We start from the raw sequence: 16,141 nt of genomic DNA on the forward strand, positions 1-16,141 counted from the left end.
AGAAGTAAAGGAGACTCATTTGTGAGCAAAGTTACAGGAACTCACTCAGAAGTAAAGGAGACTCATCTCTGAGCAAAGTTACAGGAACTCACTCAGAAGTAAAGGAGACTCATCTCTGAGCAAAGTTACAGGAACTCACTCAGAAGTAAAGGAGACTCATCTCTGAGCAAAGTTACAGGAACTCACTCAGAAGTAAAGAAGACTCATCTCTGAGCAAAATTACAGGAACTCACTCAGAAGTAAAGGAGACTCATCTCTGAGCAAAATTATGGGCACTCACTCAGAAGTAAAGAAGACTCATCTCTGAGCAAAATTACGGGCACTCACTCAGAAGTAAAGGAGACTCATCTCTGAGCAAAATTATGGGCACTCACTCAGAAGTAAAGGAGACTCATCTCTGAGCAAAGTTACAGGAACTCACTCAGAAGTAAAGGAGACTCATCTCTGAGCAAAGTTACAGGAACTCACTCAGAAGTAAAGGAGACTCATCTCTGAGCAAAGTTACAGGAACTCACTCAGAAGTAAAGAAGACTCACCTCTGAGCAAAGTTACAGGAACTCACTCAGAAGTAAAGAAGACTCATCTCTGAGCAAAATTACGGGCACTCATCTCTGAGCAAAGTTACAGGAACTCACTCAGAAGTAAAGGAGACTTATCTCTGAGCAAAGTTACAGGAACTCACTCAGAAGTAAAGGAGACTCATCTCTGAGCAAAGTTACAGGAACTCACTCAGAAGTAAAGGAGACTCATCTCTGAGCAAAGTTACAGGAACTCACTCAGAAGTAAAGGAGACTCATCTCTGAGCAAAGTTACAGGAACTCACTCAGAAGTAAAGGAGACTCATCTCTGAGCAAAGTTACAGGAACTCACTCAGAAGTAAAGAAGACTCATCTCTGAGCAAAATTACAGGCACTCACTCAGAAGTAAAGGAGACTCATCTCTGAGCAAAATTATGGGCACTCACTCAGAAGTAAAGAAGACTCATCTCTGAGCAAAATTACGGGCACTCACTCAGAAGTAAAGGAGACTCATCTCTGAGCAAAGTTACAGGAACTCACTCAGAAGTAAACAAGACTCATTTGTAAGCAAAGTTACGGGAACTCACTCAGAAGTAAAGGAGACTCATCTCTGAGCAAAGTTACAGGAACTCACTCAGAAGTAAAGAAGACTCATCTCTGAGCAAAGTTACAGGAACTCACTCAGAAGTAAAGAAGACTCATCTCTGAGCAAAGTTACAGGAACTCACTCAGAAGTAAAGGAGACTCATCTCTGAGCAAAATTACGGGCACTCACTCAGAAGTAAAGGAGACTCATCTCTGAGCAAAGTTACAGGAACTCACTCAGAAGTAAAGGAGACTCATCTCTGAGCAAAGTTACAGGAACTCACTCAGAAGTAAAGGAGACTCATCTCTGAGCAAAGTTACAGGAACTCACTCAGAAGTAAAGGAGACTCATCTCTGAGCAAAATTACGGGCACTCACTCAGAAGTAAAGGAGACTCATCTCTGAGCAAAATTACGGGCACTCACTCAGAAGTAAAGAAGACTCATCTCTGAGCAAAGTTACAGGAACTCACTCAGAAGTAAAGGAGACTCATCTCTGAGCAAAGTTACAGGAACTCACTCAGAAGTAAAGGAGACTCATCTCTGAGCAAAGTTACAGGAACTCACTCAGAAGTAAAGGAGACTCATCTCTGAGCAAAGTTACAGGAACTCACTCAGAAGTAAAGGAGACTCATCTCTGAGCAAAGTTACAGGAACTCACTCAGAAGTAAAGGAGACTCATCTCTGAGCAAAGTTACAGGAACTCACTCAGAGGTAAACAAGACTCATTTGTAAGCAAAGTTACAGGAACTCACTCAGAAGTAAAGGAGACTCATCTCTGAGCAAAGTTACAGGAACTCACTCAGAAGTAAAGGAGACTCATCTCTGAGCAAAGTTACGGGCACTCACTCAGAAGTAAAGAAGACTCATCTCTGATCAAAGTTACGGGCACTCACTCAGAAGTAAAAGAGACTCATCCCTGATCAAAGTTATGGGCACTCACTCAGAAGTAAATGAGACTCATCTCTGAGCAACAATACAGGAACTCACTCAGAAGTAAAGGAGACTCATCTCTGAGCAAAGTTACAGGAACTCACTCAGAAGTAAAGGAGACTCATCTCTGAGCAAAGTTACAGGAACTCACTCAGAAGTAAAGAAGACTCACCTCTGAGCAAAGTTACAGGAACTCACTCAGAAGTAAAGAAGACTCATCTCTGAGCAAAATTACGGGCACTCATCTCTGAGCAAAGTTACAGGAACTCACTCAGAAGTAAAGGAGACTTATCTCTGAGCAAAGTTACAGGAACTCACTCAGAAGTAAAGGAGACTCATCTCTGAGCAAAGTTACAGGAACTCACTCAGAAGTAAAGGAGACTCATCTCTGAGCAAAGTTACAGGAACTCACTCAGAAGTAAAGGAGACTCATCTCTGAGCAAAGTTACAGGAACTCACTCAGAAGTAAAGGAGACTCATCTCTGAGCAAAGTTACAGGAACTCACTCAGAAGTAAAGAAGACTCATCTCTGAGCAAAATTACAGGCACTCACTCAGAAGTAAAGGAGACTCATCTCTGAGCAAAATTATGGGCACTCACTCAGAAGTAAAGAAGACTCATCTCTGAGCAAAATTACGGGCACTCACTCAGAAGTAAAGGAGACTCATCTCTGAGCAAAGTTACAGGAACTCACTCAGAAGTAAACAAGACTCATTTGTAAGCAAAGTTACGGGAACTCACTCAGAAGTAAAGGAGACTCATCTCTGAGCAAAGTTACAGGAACTCACTCAGAAGTAAAGAAGACTCATCTCTGAGCAAAGTTACAGGAACTCACTCAGAAGTAAAGAAGACTCATCTCTGAGCAAAGTTACAGGAACTCACTCAGAAGTAAAGGAGACTCATCTCTGAGCAAAATTACGGGCACTCACTCAGAAGTAAAGGAGACTCATCTCTGAGCAAAGTTACAGGAACTCACTCAGAAGTAAAGGAGACTCATCTCTGAGCAAAGTTACAGGAACTCACTCAGAAGTAAAGGAGACTCATCTCTGAGCAAAGTTACAGGAACTCACTCAGAAGTAAAGGAGACTCATCTCTGAGCAAAATTACGGGCACTCACTCAGAAGTAAAGGAGACTCATCTCTGAGCAAAATTACGGGCACTCACTCAGAAGTAAAGAAGACTCATCTCTGAGCAAAGTTACAGGAACTCACTCAGAAGTAAAGGAGACTCATCTCTGAGCAAAGTTACAGGAACTCACTCAGAAGTAAAGGAGACTCATCTCTGAGCAAAGTTACAGGAACTCACTCAGAAGTAAAGGAGACTCATCTCTGAGCAAAGTTACAGGAACTCACTCAGAAGTAAAGGAGACTCATCTCTGAGCAAAGTTACAGGAACTCACTCAGAAGTAAAGGAGACTCATCTCTGAGCAAAGTTACAGGAACTCACTCAGAGGTAAACAAGACTCATTTGTAAGCAAAGTTACAGGAACTCACTCAGAAGTAAAGGAGACTCATCTCTGAGCAAAGTTACAGGAACTCACTCAGAAGTAAAGGAGACTCATCTCTGAGCAAAGTTACGGGCACTCACTCAGAAGTAAAGAAGACTCATCTCTGATCAAAGTTACGGGCACTCACTCAGAAGTAAAAGAGACTCATCCCTGATCAAAGTTATGGGCACTCACTCAGAAGTAAATGAGACTCATCTCTGAGCAACAATACAGGAACTCACTCAGAAGTAAAGGAGACTCATCTCTGAGCAAAGTTACAGGAACTCACTCAGAAGTAAACAAGACTCATTTGTAAGCAAAGTTACAGGAACTCACTCAGAAGTAAAGGAGACTCATCTCTGAGCAAAGTTACAGGAACTCACTCAGAAGTAAAGGAGACTCATCTCTGAGCAAAGTTACAGGAACTCACTCAGAAGTAAAGGAGACTCATCTCTGAGCAAAATTACGGGCACTCACTCAGAAGTAAAGGAGACTCATCTCTGAGCAAAGTTACAGGAACTCACTCAGAAGTAAAGGAGACTCATCTCTGAGCAAAGTTACAGGAACTCACTCAGAAGTAAAGGAGACTCATCTCTGAGCAAAGTTACAGGAACTCACTCAGAAGTAAAGGAGACTCATCTCTGAGCAAAATTACGGGAACTCACTCAGAAGTAAAGGAGACTCATCTCTGAGCAAAATTACGGGCACTCACTCAGAAGTAAAGAAGACTCATCTCTGAGCAAAGTTACAGGAACTCACTCAGAAGTAAAGGAGACTCATCTCTGAGCAAAGTTACAGGAACTCACTCAGAAGTAAAGGAGACTCATCTCTGAGCAAAGTTACAGGAACTCACTCAGAAGTAAAGGAGACTCATCTCTGAGCAAAGTTACAGGAACTCACTCAGAAGTAAAGGAGACTCATCTCTGAGCAAAGTTACAGGAACTCACTCAGAAGTAAAGGAGACTCATCTCTGAGCAAAGTTACAGGAACTCACTCAGAGGTAAACAAGACTCATTTGTAAGCAAAGTTACAGGAACTCACTCAGAAGTAAAGGAGACTCATCTCTGAGCAAAGTTACAGGAACTCACTCAGAAGTAAAGGAGACTCATCTCTGAGCAAAGTTACGGGCACTCACTCAGAAGTAAAGAAGACTCATCTCTGATCAAAGTTACGGGCACTCACTCAGAAGTAAAAGAGACTCATCCCTGATCAAAGTTATGGGCACTCACTCAGAAGTAAATGAGACTCATCTCTGAGCAACAATACAGGAACTCACTCAGAAGTAAAGGAGACTCATCTCTGAGCAAAGTTACAGGAACTCACTCAGAAGTAAACAAGACTCATTTGTAAGCAAAGTTACAGGAACTCACTCAGAAGTAAAGGAGACTCATCTCTGAGCAAAGTTACAGGAACTCACTCAGAAGTAAAGGAGACTCATCTCTGAGCAAAGTTACGGGCACTCACTCAGAAGTAAAGAATACTCATCTCTGAGCAAAGTTACGGCCACTCACTCAGAAATAAAGGAGACTCATTTGTAAGCAAAGTTACGGGCACTCACTCAGAAGTAAAGAAGACTCATCTCTGAGCAAAGTTACGGGCACTCACTCAGAAGTAAAGGAGACTCATCTCTTAGCAAAGTTACGGGCACTCACTCAGAAGTAAAGGAGACTCATCTCTTAGCAAAGTTACGGGCACTCACTCAGAAGTAAAGAAGACTCATCTCTGAGCAACGTTATGAGTTGTAAAAAGCACATCAAATTCCTTTTACCTAATTAAACACAGACCTTTAAAAAACACCAATTTCGAATCTTAAAAAAAATAATGCATACTTACTCATCTACAAATGCTTTTGATTTGACCCTGGCTTCAGTCTGGTGAAGTATTTTATCATTTGGGAATTCCTTTTTCTGACTTGAAGATGGAGGGGGTTCCCCAGGTAAGGGTGGGGGGTCACTGTTTAAAAAAAAAATTGTAAAAAGTTAGAACAGAGGAGTTCAACCTGCAGCTCACAAGGAAAAACTGTCCGGCCCGCGGATAAGTGCCAATTTTTGTGCCAACGCATGTCATAAGATTGAATAACCAAAATTGACAGCAACTACTGGAAAGCATATGTTAAATTAAGGTGTGGACCGCAGTTTCACCCAGTTATTCGTATCCTATTGAATTAAAGGCACACCCATGAGTTGAGACAAGTAATAACAAAAACCGGACTGCCTAAACCAGGGTGGTCCAAACCCAGGCCCTGCGGGCCGCATCTGGCCCGCCGCTTCATTATCTGTGGCCCGCGTCACATTCGAAGAGTAATCAAAAAATCACATTTCTTGTTGTTTCGTAATAAAAATCTTTTGACATATTGTTACATCACTAATGTCACTGAATTGACTAGTGCTATAGCTAGCTGAGGCAACTAGCGAAGCCTAAATGATGTGCTTGGCAGTTGGCAGTCTAAATTAATATCTGTCTATGCAAAAATAAATTTGTGGCCCGGGGAGCCTACAACCTTGGACCACCCTGGCCTAGACTATGCTGACACGTTCAAAACATAATTTTTTTAAATATGAGGTATTTAATCATCTTATAATCTTTTTACTATCCCTGAATAAATATAAAATACCCTCTCCATTTGTACAGAGTATTGTTCAGAGAGAAAACACAAAATGCAAAACGGTAGGGTTCTGATGTTAAAATTGACTATGCCAATGTCCCAGGTACAAAACACATACCCAAACGTAATTACTTACTTTGGATACCAAGGTGGCCTTCCATCATGACATATAACACAGTATTGGGCAGTCCTTTCATTATGATACGTGCATTGCGGACATGCCCATTTTATTTCTATCGTTGTGCTACTAATAAGCATATCTCCTGGGTCTGGTGGACCTCCCCGACTCGTCCCTGGAACTGAATTTGATGATCCAGGCTGTGTGGGTAAAATTGAACGTGGTGTTTTTCTTCTAGCGCCACCTGACGGTACACTGCTCGCAGTTGATGAGCTGCTGACTGAAGCAGGAGGTTCTAGAAATGAAAAACTTTTTGTCAATAGAAAATTAGTTTATTTGTTTTTACACCTTCAATAAAAAATAGTGCTCTGTGCAATAGAGCTAAGATCTGAAACCCGACCCGAAATTTTGGGTTGGGCTTGATATGTCAATCATCGCGTTCGGGTCGGTTGACCCTCTATCCATTAGCCCCGCATTGTCAAATGAATATGCAGATTATAGAGCTCACAAAATACAAAACGAAAATGTGTCCCAACATTCCCCACTTTCCCTCTATACTGTACTAAACTATTGCAATGACAATTCAAAGAACCCCTAAATAAAATAAGAAATTTCGTTTGCTTCGGGCTTGGGTCGGGCCTTCAAATCCAGTTAATTAGCCGGGCTCAGGTCGGGTTTATTACCCACAGGCACGGACAGCAACCACTGATTTAGGGGGGGGGGGGGGAGGGAGATTTATGGGAAGACAAGACTCATTCTAGGTTATCCTTAATAAATTACACACTGGGTGTGGTGCAGTTGGCATGTGGATTTAAACAAAGGCCCTAGACCAGGAGTGGGTAAGGTTTTCGAATCAGGGGCCAAGTGTGAAGTAAAAAGTTACATTTTAAGATCATGACCAACCAGCTTTGAGGGTTGGTGTGTCTTGGGTGTTACTTTGGTTATGTTTATGGGCATTTATTAATTATACGTTTATATTGAGTAAACAATTTCTGCCTGAACGATATAAAAAAATACCTCCAATAAGTGCTTGGTGTCTCATTCTGCAGCCAAAGTATAGTTATATACAATTCTACATCTAATATTGCACTTTATATAATAATTTTTTGTGTAGCTTAAATATAGAAATAAGTGTTATAGTAGATCCCAGACAGTACAGACTTAAAGTACTTCAAGTACTGTATATCCTCACATGTAAGCCCAGTTTACAACTCAAAAAATTTGACAAACTAAATATTCTGATTAAACGTGCATAACTCAGATCGCACTAAATATTCTGATTATACACGTATATCTCTGATTGCACTGAAGGGTCGGCTTATACTAAGATGAATTTGAAGGATTTTAAGACACTTCTTACCGTTATTAGTAAAAGTGAAACATAATAAAAATGGTTATCAATTTATCATTTTCATTAATTCTCTTCTGCAACAATTTTCTGTGATAGGACGTGTTACGATACGTACGGTCGGCTCATATGCGAATTTCCATAAATTAATTGCTTCAGGGCCGTTTTTAGGGGGTCGCCTCATATGTGAGGATATATGGTGCTTGGGCACCCAATTCGGTACTCCCGTAGTATGTGTACCAGGTTAGAGTTAGGCCATAATTTTATTTCGATTTACCTTATTTTAGTTCTATCACGAGTTCTGGGACTGGCTATGTTAGCCAAGTGCCCCCTGCCCATAGGTTTCAGTCCCTTTACACAACTTGATGTAAATTAGAGGAACAAAATTAGTTCCTTACATATTGGTACACACACTTCTGGAGAGTCCTCAAGTCTTTCCCTTCTTTACTTACTGACAGTAATGAAACCTGTAACTCAATGCTCTAGTTTATCAGACTATAATATCACACAACACACAGACAGCTGAACTTGCAAATGCTTTGGCTAGATCGTCCTATTCATAACTCGCTTTCCTGTGAGTCACAGGCAATCAGAGCAGTGTTCCTCCTGACACGAAACATGATCAGTGTTCCCTTAACAGATATTTGAGTACTCACGTAGTATGTGAACCAAGATGCATATGGTATAAGTGCCAGGTAAGGGTTAGGCTGTAATTTTATTCCAATTTTCCTTATTTTAGGTTCTATTACAAGTTTGGGGACTAGCTAAGTGACTCCCGTAGTATTTGTATCTGAAATTATGGCCTGACCCTAACCTGGTACACATACTACGTTCCGGTGTTCGCTATCTTGTTGCACATACAACAGGAATACCCAAATAGGTTCCTGGCTATGAGTTAACTCTCGTTTCACAATCTAGGAAGGAAATTTACTGTTTTGGGGGAAAAATTTTACTTTGCATTTGTGTGAAGTATTACCGTTATTCTTTGATTCTTCAGCAGTATTATAAACCAGTAATTCCCAAACTTTTCAATATCGTCCCCCCTAAATAAAATTACCGAATCTCAATTACCCTTCCATATAAAAACAGTAGTTATGTTGTTATTACTTTTTCTTTGACCAAAAATTGTGATTATACTAACACCTATTGCATTTTCCGATCCAAATTTTGAGATGCTAAACTTGCGCCAGCTCAGCATTTTATCCTTTTATCTGTACGATGAAGTACTGTTATTATGTTCCTACAGAGCGCGTGACTAGACGACTAGGCTCATTAAATAGATGCAAGGATTACATGGCCGCTTAACTTCGCGTTGCCGGCGGCAAAGCACCAGACTATTGTTCCACTTAGGCGGGATTCTGTCTAGATCAGCCTTTTGGGATAATCACCCCCAGTTTGTTAAACACTGATATAGACTATTCAAACTGTGGAAAAGCTAAAGTTTGAGAATTTTTAATAAAATTTGCCCAAAGCAAGATAAGGTGCACTGACTCAAAAATATAGGCGATTGATTTTTGACTAAAGTTCTAAAAACTGCTGACATTATAAAAAATTATTATGATGTCTTTTATGGCTCCCCTTATGAAGGCTTGTTCCCGGCCCCCTTGTTTTTCATTCTAATGGTATTTATAGTCTTACTCTGATTGATTAATTCCAAATCTCATTATATTCAAACAATTCATGCTCAACATAGGAAAAACACCCTGTGAAATACCCTTATCAAGTAATTAAACTAGAAAAAACTATGAGTTTTCTTGCCAAGGTAAAAGTAAGTTTTGTGCTCGGCACTTTGGTTCCCTATAACTGCTCTGTGGCCCAAGCGGCCCCAGGGTGGCCCAAGCGGCCCCAGGGTGATAACCGCTTGCGTAGAATTTTGCGGTAGGAAATAAAGCATGAAAGCCTTATGCACGGCAGATAATTCAGACAGCCATATATTCTGAAGTGACAAAACCGACATTTTCAGATTTATTGGTTCATAGTAATTCAGTTAAATATTAACCAGGTTTATGTTACCACAGATTTTATTAACCAGACGTTATTAAATGTTGTAGCAGTAAAAATAAAAGATACCAAGATATTGATCCAAGGTTTTATTAATGAATACAAGAGAGCTATGCTCAAATATATGGACACGTAGCGTCACCCAGTGGCAATAATTTTGATGACGCCATAGCGAAAAAAAAAAGTAATAGCCTTCTGGAGAAAAATTTTATCTTTAACCACTGAAAATATCAAAGCAATTGGTCCAGTATTCGAAAAGAAAAGCGATTTTTTAAAAATGGAGACGGAGACAAATAACAATAACAACAAAATTTTGAAACGATCGTTATGGCCTCTAAACGTGTCCGATAACAATGCCACTACTGTTTTCTGACTTCTCCTCCCAAAACTGGCTAAATTTGCTGAATATTTTATCAATTTAACACAGTGGTTCTCACACTTTTTAAGCTGTGCCCACCTTTTCTAGATTTTGTCAAGTCTTGTGCCCACCTGGAAAAAATAACTAGCTAGCAATAAGCTACAAATAACAGATAGTAAGGCCGAAAGTATGTTTCATTCAAAAAACACGTTGAAAATACTTGTATGGATCGTAAATATCCAAAATGAAGGAAATGCGTTCAAGATCGAATCCAGCAATTATTTTTAGGTGCTCCCGAAGTATGCGAACCAAGATGGCAGACATCGGAACGTAACATTGGTAACAGGTTAGGGTTAGGCGATAATTTTTTTCCAATTTTCCTTATTTTAGTCCTATTATCAGTTTGAAGACTAGCCAAGAGCCTCCCGTAGTATTTATACCTACAATTATGGCCTAACCCTAACCTAGTACACATATTACATTCCGATGTCCGCCATCTTGGTTCGCATACTTCGAGAGCCCCTATTTTTATTTTCAACAGCCCTCAATAAAGCCCCCCTTGTGAGGTGCGCACCACTGTTTGAGTACCACTGTTCTACCAGAAGATTTAACATCACATAGGAAGTCCTCAGGTTACGACAGTCACGACTTACGCTGTTTTGAGGTTACGAACGCGCACTCCATAATGCTGTTTTGAGGTTACGAACGTACTCCATAAAAAAATATGAAAGATAATACTGTACTGTACAGTATTTGCTTTTATTCATGTGCTATGGAATTGTTTTCTGTTTTTTTTAATAAAATACTTTTTTGCATTATTTGTACATTTTATTACAGTACCATACTTTACAATACAGTACGATATGTATAGAGTAATTTATGTACTGTGCAGTATAATGTTCCGACTTACACTGAAATTCGGGTTACACCGCGTCTCGAGAACGGAACAACGTCGTAAGTCGAGGACTCCCTGTATTTATGTATAGGCATATAATAGTAACTATGAGTTTGGAATATGTGAGACTCCATATCCTTCCGCTTTGCCTTTGTGCAAGTGGATCTGTATGCGAATAATGCAAGGATGCTATAGCACAGTGGTTCCCAATCTTTTCTCAAGCAAGAAGCAACCCAAATTTTCAAAAAATAAAGTTTGTATAAACTTGTGACCCAAAGACACAGGGGCGTAGCCAAAAATATGCAAAGATGGGGGCTCTGAAATTTATATTTTCCACGTTAGATCGAAGCTAGCGGGCCCAGCCGAATGTCGGAAAATGCAAGTGCAGTTTTATGTATTCTGTGGCGTCTGCAGCTGCCGCAAAACCATGGCGGTATTTCCATACCATGACGGCTACGGCCAAACCTATGGCGACTGACTTTTTAGCTGCCACAAACCAATGACAAGCTGCCGTTACCGCGGCAGCAAATTGAAAACCAATGGCAGGTGAAATTTTGCTGCCGTAACCACGGCAGGTGGGCCGTAAAGACAAGGCTGTCCCTTATGGTGACAAATATTGGGTAAGTTGGAACGTTTTTCTTATGGATACAGTTTTGATGGATTTGGGGTTAGGGTTTAAGTAGATATAATTCCACATGATCAATTAACATCTGGTACATTAATTTGTGAATATACCGTTAATACTGATTACTGAATATTGGATAGCGCTATAAAACCATGGCAAGAGCTGCCGCGGTTCGTTCGTGGCAGGAGCTGCCACGAAGTGGTAAGAACTGCGCCTCGAAAAATGTGTGTTTTCATGAGACTTGAGGGTCTAAAACCGTTTCAAGCTACTAAAAATTGCTTTGTATGATACAGAAAAATGCTTTTTTTACATTCCAAAAGGGGGGGGGATCCTGCAAGGATATTGTCGAATACAGAACGCCATATAATACTTTTATATGGCGGGAAATCGAACTACCATATACAAAACAAATTCATTTCCATACATCATATTTAGTCTACTAGAAATTGCGTCAAAGTCAGAAAACACATATTTTCCATCAGCGAGTTTTTTAACCGTGGCGTGGATTTATTCAATCGAACCTCTTGAAGTATGCGCACCAAGATGGCACACAACCTAAACCCAAGTTGTGTATCAGGTTAGGGTTCAGATAGTGCGACATCTTGGTGCGCATACTTCAGGGGTACCATTTAATCAAAATAAAAGTTGACAAATTTTTTACGCTTTGATACTACCACATATACAATTACTATTGAGCAACACTCTAATACCAAAAGAAAATAATAAACAAAATCAATAAATTTCCAAGTTTTTTGTAGTAAAAAAAAGCGACTCAAAAGTATTTTCAGATGTATTTCCAGCTTTGGGTCGTAATCTATAGGTTAGGAAACAATGCTGCAGCGAGTACAAAGATGACCATACTATAAAATTTAAGAGTCTTGCTGCACACTAACACAAATGTATTTCTGGAACGTTTTATCTGACCAAAGTCAGCGCGGCGGTGTGGCTCATTAGGAATATGCTCGCCACCGCACCTCTAATTACTCTGCATGGGTTCGCAGGTTCGAATTCCATGCAGGGATGGTTATGTGCGAGAGGATTGTGGGCCCTCGCCGCCGTAGGGTGGTTCACGTAACCGCTGGTCGGTTACGACTTCTTCCACCGCCAAGTCCATGCTTCCGAAACACAACTACCTAATCCCATACCCGACATGGAAAGGTAACCGGACGAGAGGCCGTGGTTCGCCATATGATTAAATTGTCTTATCGGCTTTCCTCTCCCCCAGGATAAATATGTAAATCCTATCCCTAACATATGTTAGTATCTATGAGTTTCGTACAAGCAATACTAACTCCCCAGTCCCCATCCTTCTTCCATGCCTTTGCGCTAGTGAATCCATGAGTGTATATTGTAAGAATGCTGTAGCAGAAATATACATGACTATACCATATATTTCAAACGTCTTGCTGCACACTAACACAAATATATTTTTGTTACATTTCATCTGACTGAAGTCAGACTTCCCCAGACAAGCAGTTTACAACACTGACAATAAATATTCTCTAATCACTGTCAATCCTCTGGAAATTCTGATATTTAATCTATCTAACCATTGAAAGACCACCATCATATTACAAACAATAGGCTCTGTGATACACAATAGCCTACTTCCTATAAATAGACGACGGCACAAAGCATTATGACAACATATTGAATGAATTGGTTTCTCGGAAACATAAAAATTACGCTCTACCAAGGTTGGGAAGTAGTTAAATCAAGACATTTCTCCGCTTTTAATTATATTGCGCATCAGCTGACAGGATTAGCACTATTGTGTTACAATTTCCTCGAAATTTTTTCTTTTACCATGTGCAGCCATCTGAGTAAGAGCAACATCTGAGCCTATACGAGCAACGAGTAATATTCAAGGACATGCATACAGATACTATTATTTTGGGAGGATTTCTGGTTTTACACCACGTGTAAGGTGAGGGAGATGGGATTTGAACTTGAGAGATGTAATCTGCTGTGCTATGATCGACTCGACTTCAAAATTAGAATTTCACTAACTAACTAAGATGACCTTCAACTCGAATTTATGGACATTTACCCACTACTGGACATTTTACTAAACTATAGCTGGAGCATAGTATGTTCTAGCTTCGTCAAGTATAATTGAACGAGAATCCACTCTTGAAATTTATACTGTCATAAATTAAATTAGCGACCCCAAATATGGCCTATGTGGTACCGATGCCACACATCAGTGGTCTGAAGGATGTAATTAATAGTCGCAAGGCGAAGCGAGGTTTTTCTTTGGTTAGCGTGCTCAAAATTGCTACATCTTGTACATTGTTTTCTTTTTCTATTTCAGTAATGTTTAAGTTAATAAAACGTTCAAAACAGTCAACAACTGCAGGTTGCGACCTCGCAAAGGGACGCGTGACAAATTTTAGGGGTCACAAAGAGTAAAATATACAAAATCTGTAGTACTTTTTTAGATTTCCGATTTCAAACACAATTATTAAACCTAGTGCAAAACATAGATCTCACAGTTTCGAGAAAATAAATAGGATCGGAGACGCGACACGATTGCATAACAATGCTGACAAACGGGGGTCGCGAAAAAGTTGTGATATTGAAAGTTTTGGAAGCCCTGGTCTAAATGAATTTTCCTCGAATGATTTCACTACACACACTGTTCCAACACCACCACCAGTATCAAGGCAAGCCCTTTTGTCTTGTGATACACTTTAAGATTTCTGGAGTGCTTTCAATGGCTCCAGATAAACACATAAAAACAATAGTAAAACCACTTATTTAATCCATCAATCTTTGCGATAAATGCCCGCTGTTTCCTGATTTGTGATGGCTGAAACCAAATTATGGTATTATTTTAAATAATATTTATGATTTAGGAATACTGGATATAATTATATATATACATATACATACAGGGTGTCAAAAAATTTCGCCCGATTCTAAAATAACAATCGAAAACTTCTTGTCTTCGTTTATTAATAGTTATTACTGTGCTTGTAATTCTCATTTATAATACAATAGGAATTATTCAAACTTACAATTGTTATTACGGTAGTATAAAATCGGGTATAATATTGAGCAAAATTTTTAATTGTTATTTCTATAAAATTGAGTGTAATTGGACACCCTGTACATACATAGCGCTCTCCACTGTATTAAAAGCCACCATCTAGCTGTTTCTTGACAGGGTTCCAATTATTTATTTCAAGAATTATTCAAACACTATTTACTGTTATATGTGTCGCAAGAATAAACTTATACGGTAATTCACTGCGGTACGGTACCATACCAGTACCTGTTGCTGTAGGCCTGCTATTCGATAGTGGAACGGTTCTTCTTTGGCATAGAAAAACTCAATTCATTTATTTATTTATTTGTAACTATTCTGGCGATATTTTTTCTACACTCAGTCAATACTTGCAGCACTTGTTTATTAAATGACAGATGCTATAAGTAAATTTAGTGGTTAGTTGCCTATTCCGCAATATTCTGGTTTAACTGTACGACCAATTGAAACCATAGCTTCAAGTGTTTGATAACAGGGAATTGCTCTATAATAAATAGAATTACCTCACAACTAACTGTTTCCTCAAAAATGCTTATTTTTTTACAAGTGTTCTGCCACTCACTATCAACTATTAGCAATCTAATCTGAAAAATTTGCTGTTGTACATTTCCCAGGATGATATCTTGTTTAATAAGCAATTATAAAACAGACAATTAAATTACGACAAGCTGTTGCCAACTGAAAAAAGACTTTCAGGTTCTTAAGCTGGGGAACTCCCCAGAAAAATATGAGTCAACGTATGTAGACATTATGAGTGAGATCATACATTAGCAGTAGAGCTGACGAAGTGGCTTAATCGCACAGTGAAATAATGCTGAACATAATAATATTCAGGAAGGAGAAAATCACACAATATGAAATTTAAGAACATTGTTTTATTAATATTAAAAACTTTTCTGATTCTGTTTCGCCACACAAACCTTTGAACAATGTGATATGTGAGGTTTCTCATAATCATAACACTGATAAAATTCTGAAGTTCTGTTCAGGAATGTCCAAAACAAATCGAATATTCAAACACATTCGAGATTGGATATATTCGATTTAGTAAATTCTTGATTTAGGAAGAATTTAGAATATTTTCATTTGAAAATGTTTTTCTAAGCATTTAATATTTCATGATAGAAATAAACTTAGTAAACTTGGTAAAATAGAGAACACTAATTAAAACAATTTTTATATAAAATATTCCAAATAACCAAATTTGATTTTGACGAATTTACAAAGAAGAATTTGAAGAATTTCTCTTATGGAACAGACCCATTTTAAAATATTGTCGATATTTCATAATGTGAAAATATTATTTTAGAATGAATTTGGAATACTAAATTATACAGTGCGACATCTTGGTACCTCAGGAGTACCATATTTTCAGTTACATTATTATGAATGTCCACATAAAAGCTCTTATAAAGTTTGATGTTAATAAAGTCAAAATCTTCTTCGCAATGTCTCTTGATTGACATTACATAGGGTAAACGTATCACAGTTTGAAAAGTTTCGAAACCTCTGGTCCAAAGCGGGGGTGTTCAACCTGTGTCCCGCGGGCCAAATGCGGCCCTCAAGAAACAAATTGAGCCGCCCGCAGAAAAGCCTACTGTAAATGATGTGCGACCCGATT

At 39.1% G+C, this 16,141-nt stretch overlaps 1 protein-coding gene across 2 annotated transcripts in view; it reads right to left on the reverse strand.

The window, feature by feature from the left end:
* The window catches only part of LOC120340791 (calpain-15-like), a 43,974-nt gene that overhangs the window by 19,165 nt on the left and 8,668 nt on the right, over nt 1-16,141 (reverse strand). The window contains exons 1-3 of one of the 2 annotated variants that reach the window (XM_078119755.1): nt 7,262-7,374; nt 6,263-6,539; nt 5,355-5,474 (exon numbers count right to left, since the gene is read on the reverse strand). In XM_078119755.1, the coding sequence (XP_077975881.1) occupies nt 5,355-5,474; nt 6,263-6,539; nt 7,262-7,286 (422 nt within the window). In that variant the 5' untranslated portion in view covers nt 7,287-7,374. Of the gene's footprint in view, nt 1-5,354; nt 5,475-6,262; nt 6,540-7,261; nt 7,375-16,141 lie in introns of those variants that run through there. The other variant, XM_078119754.1, reaches the window with a different exon arrangement.

This window comes from Styela clava, chromosome 14, assembly GCF_964204865.1.
Source record: "Styela clava chromosome 14, kaStyClav1.hap1.2, whole genome shotgun sequence".
Classification (NCBI taxonomy): domain Eukaryota; kingdom Metazoa; phylum Chordata; class Ascidiacea; order Stolidobranchia; family Styelidae; genus Styela; species Styela clava.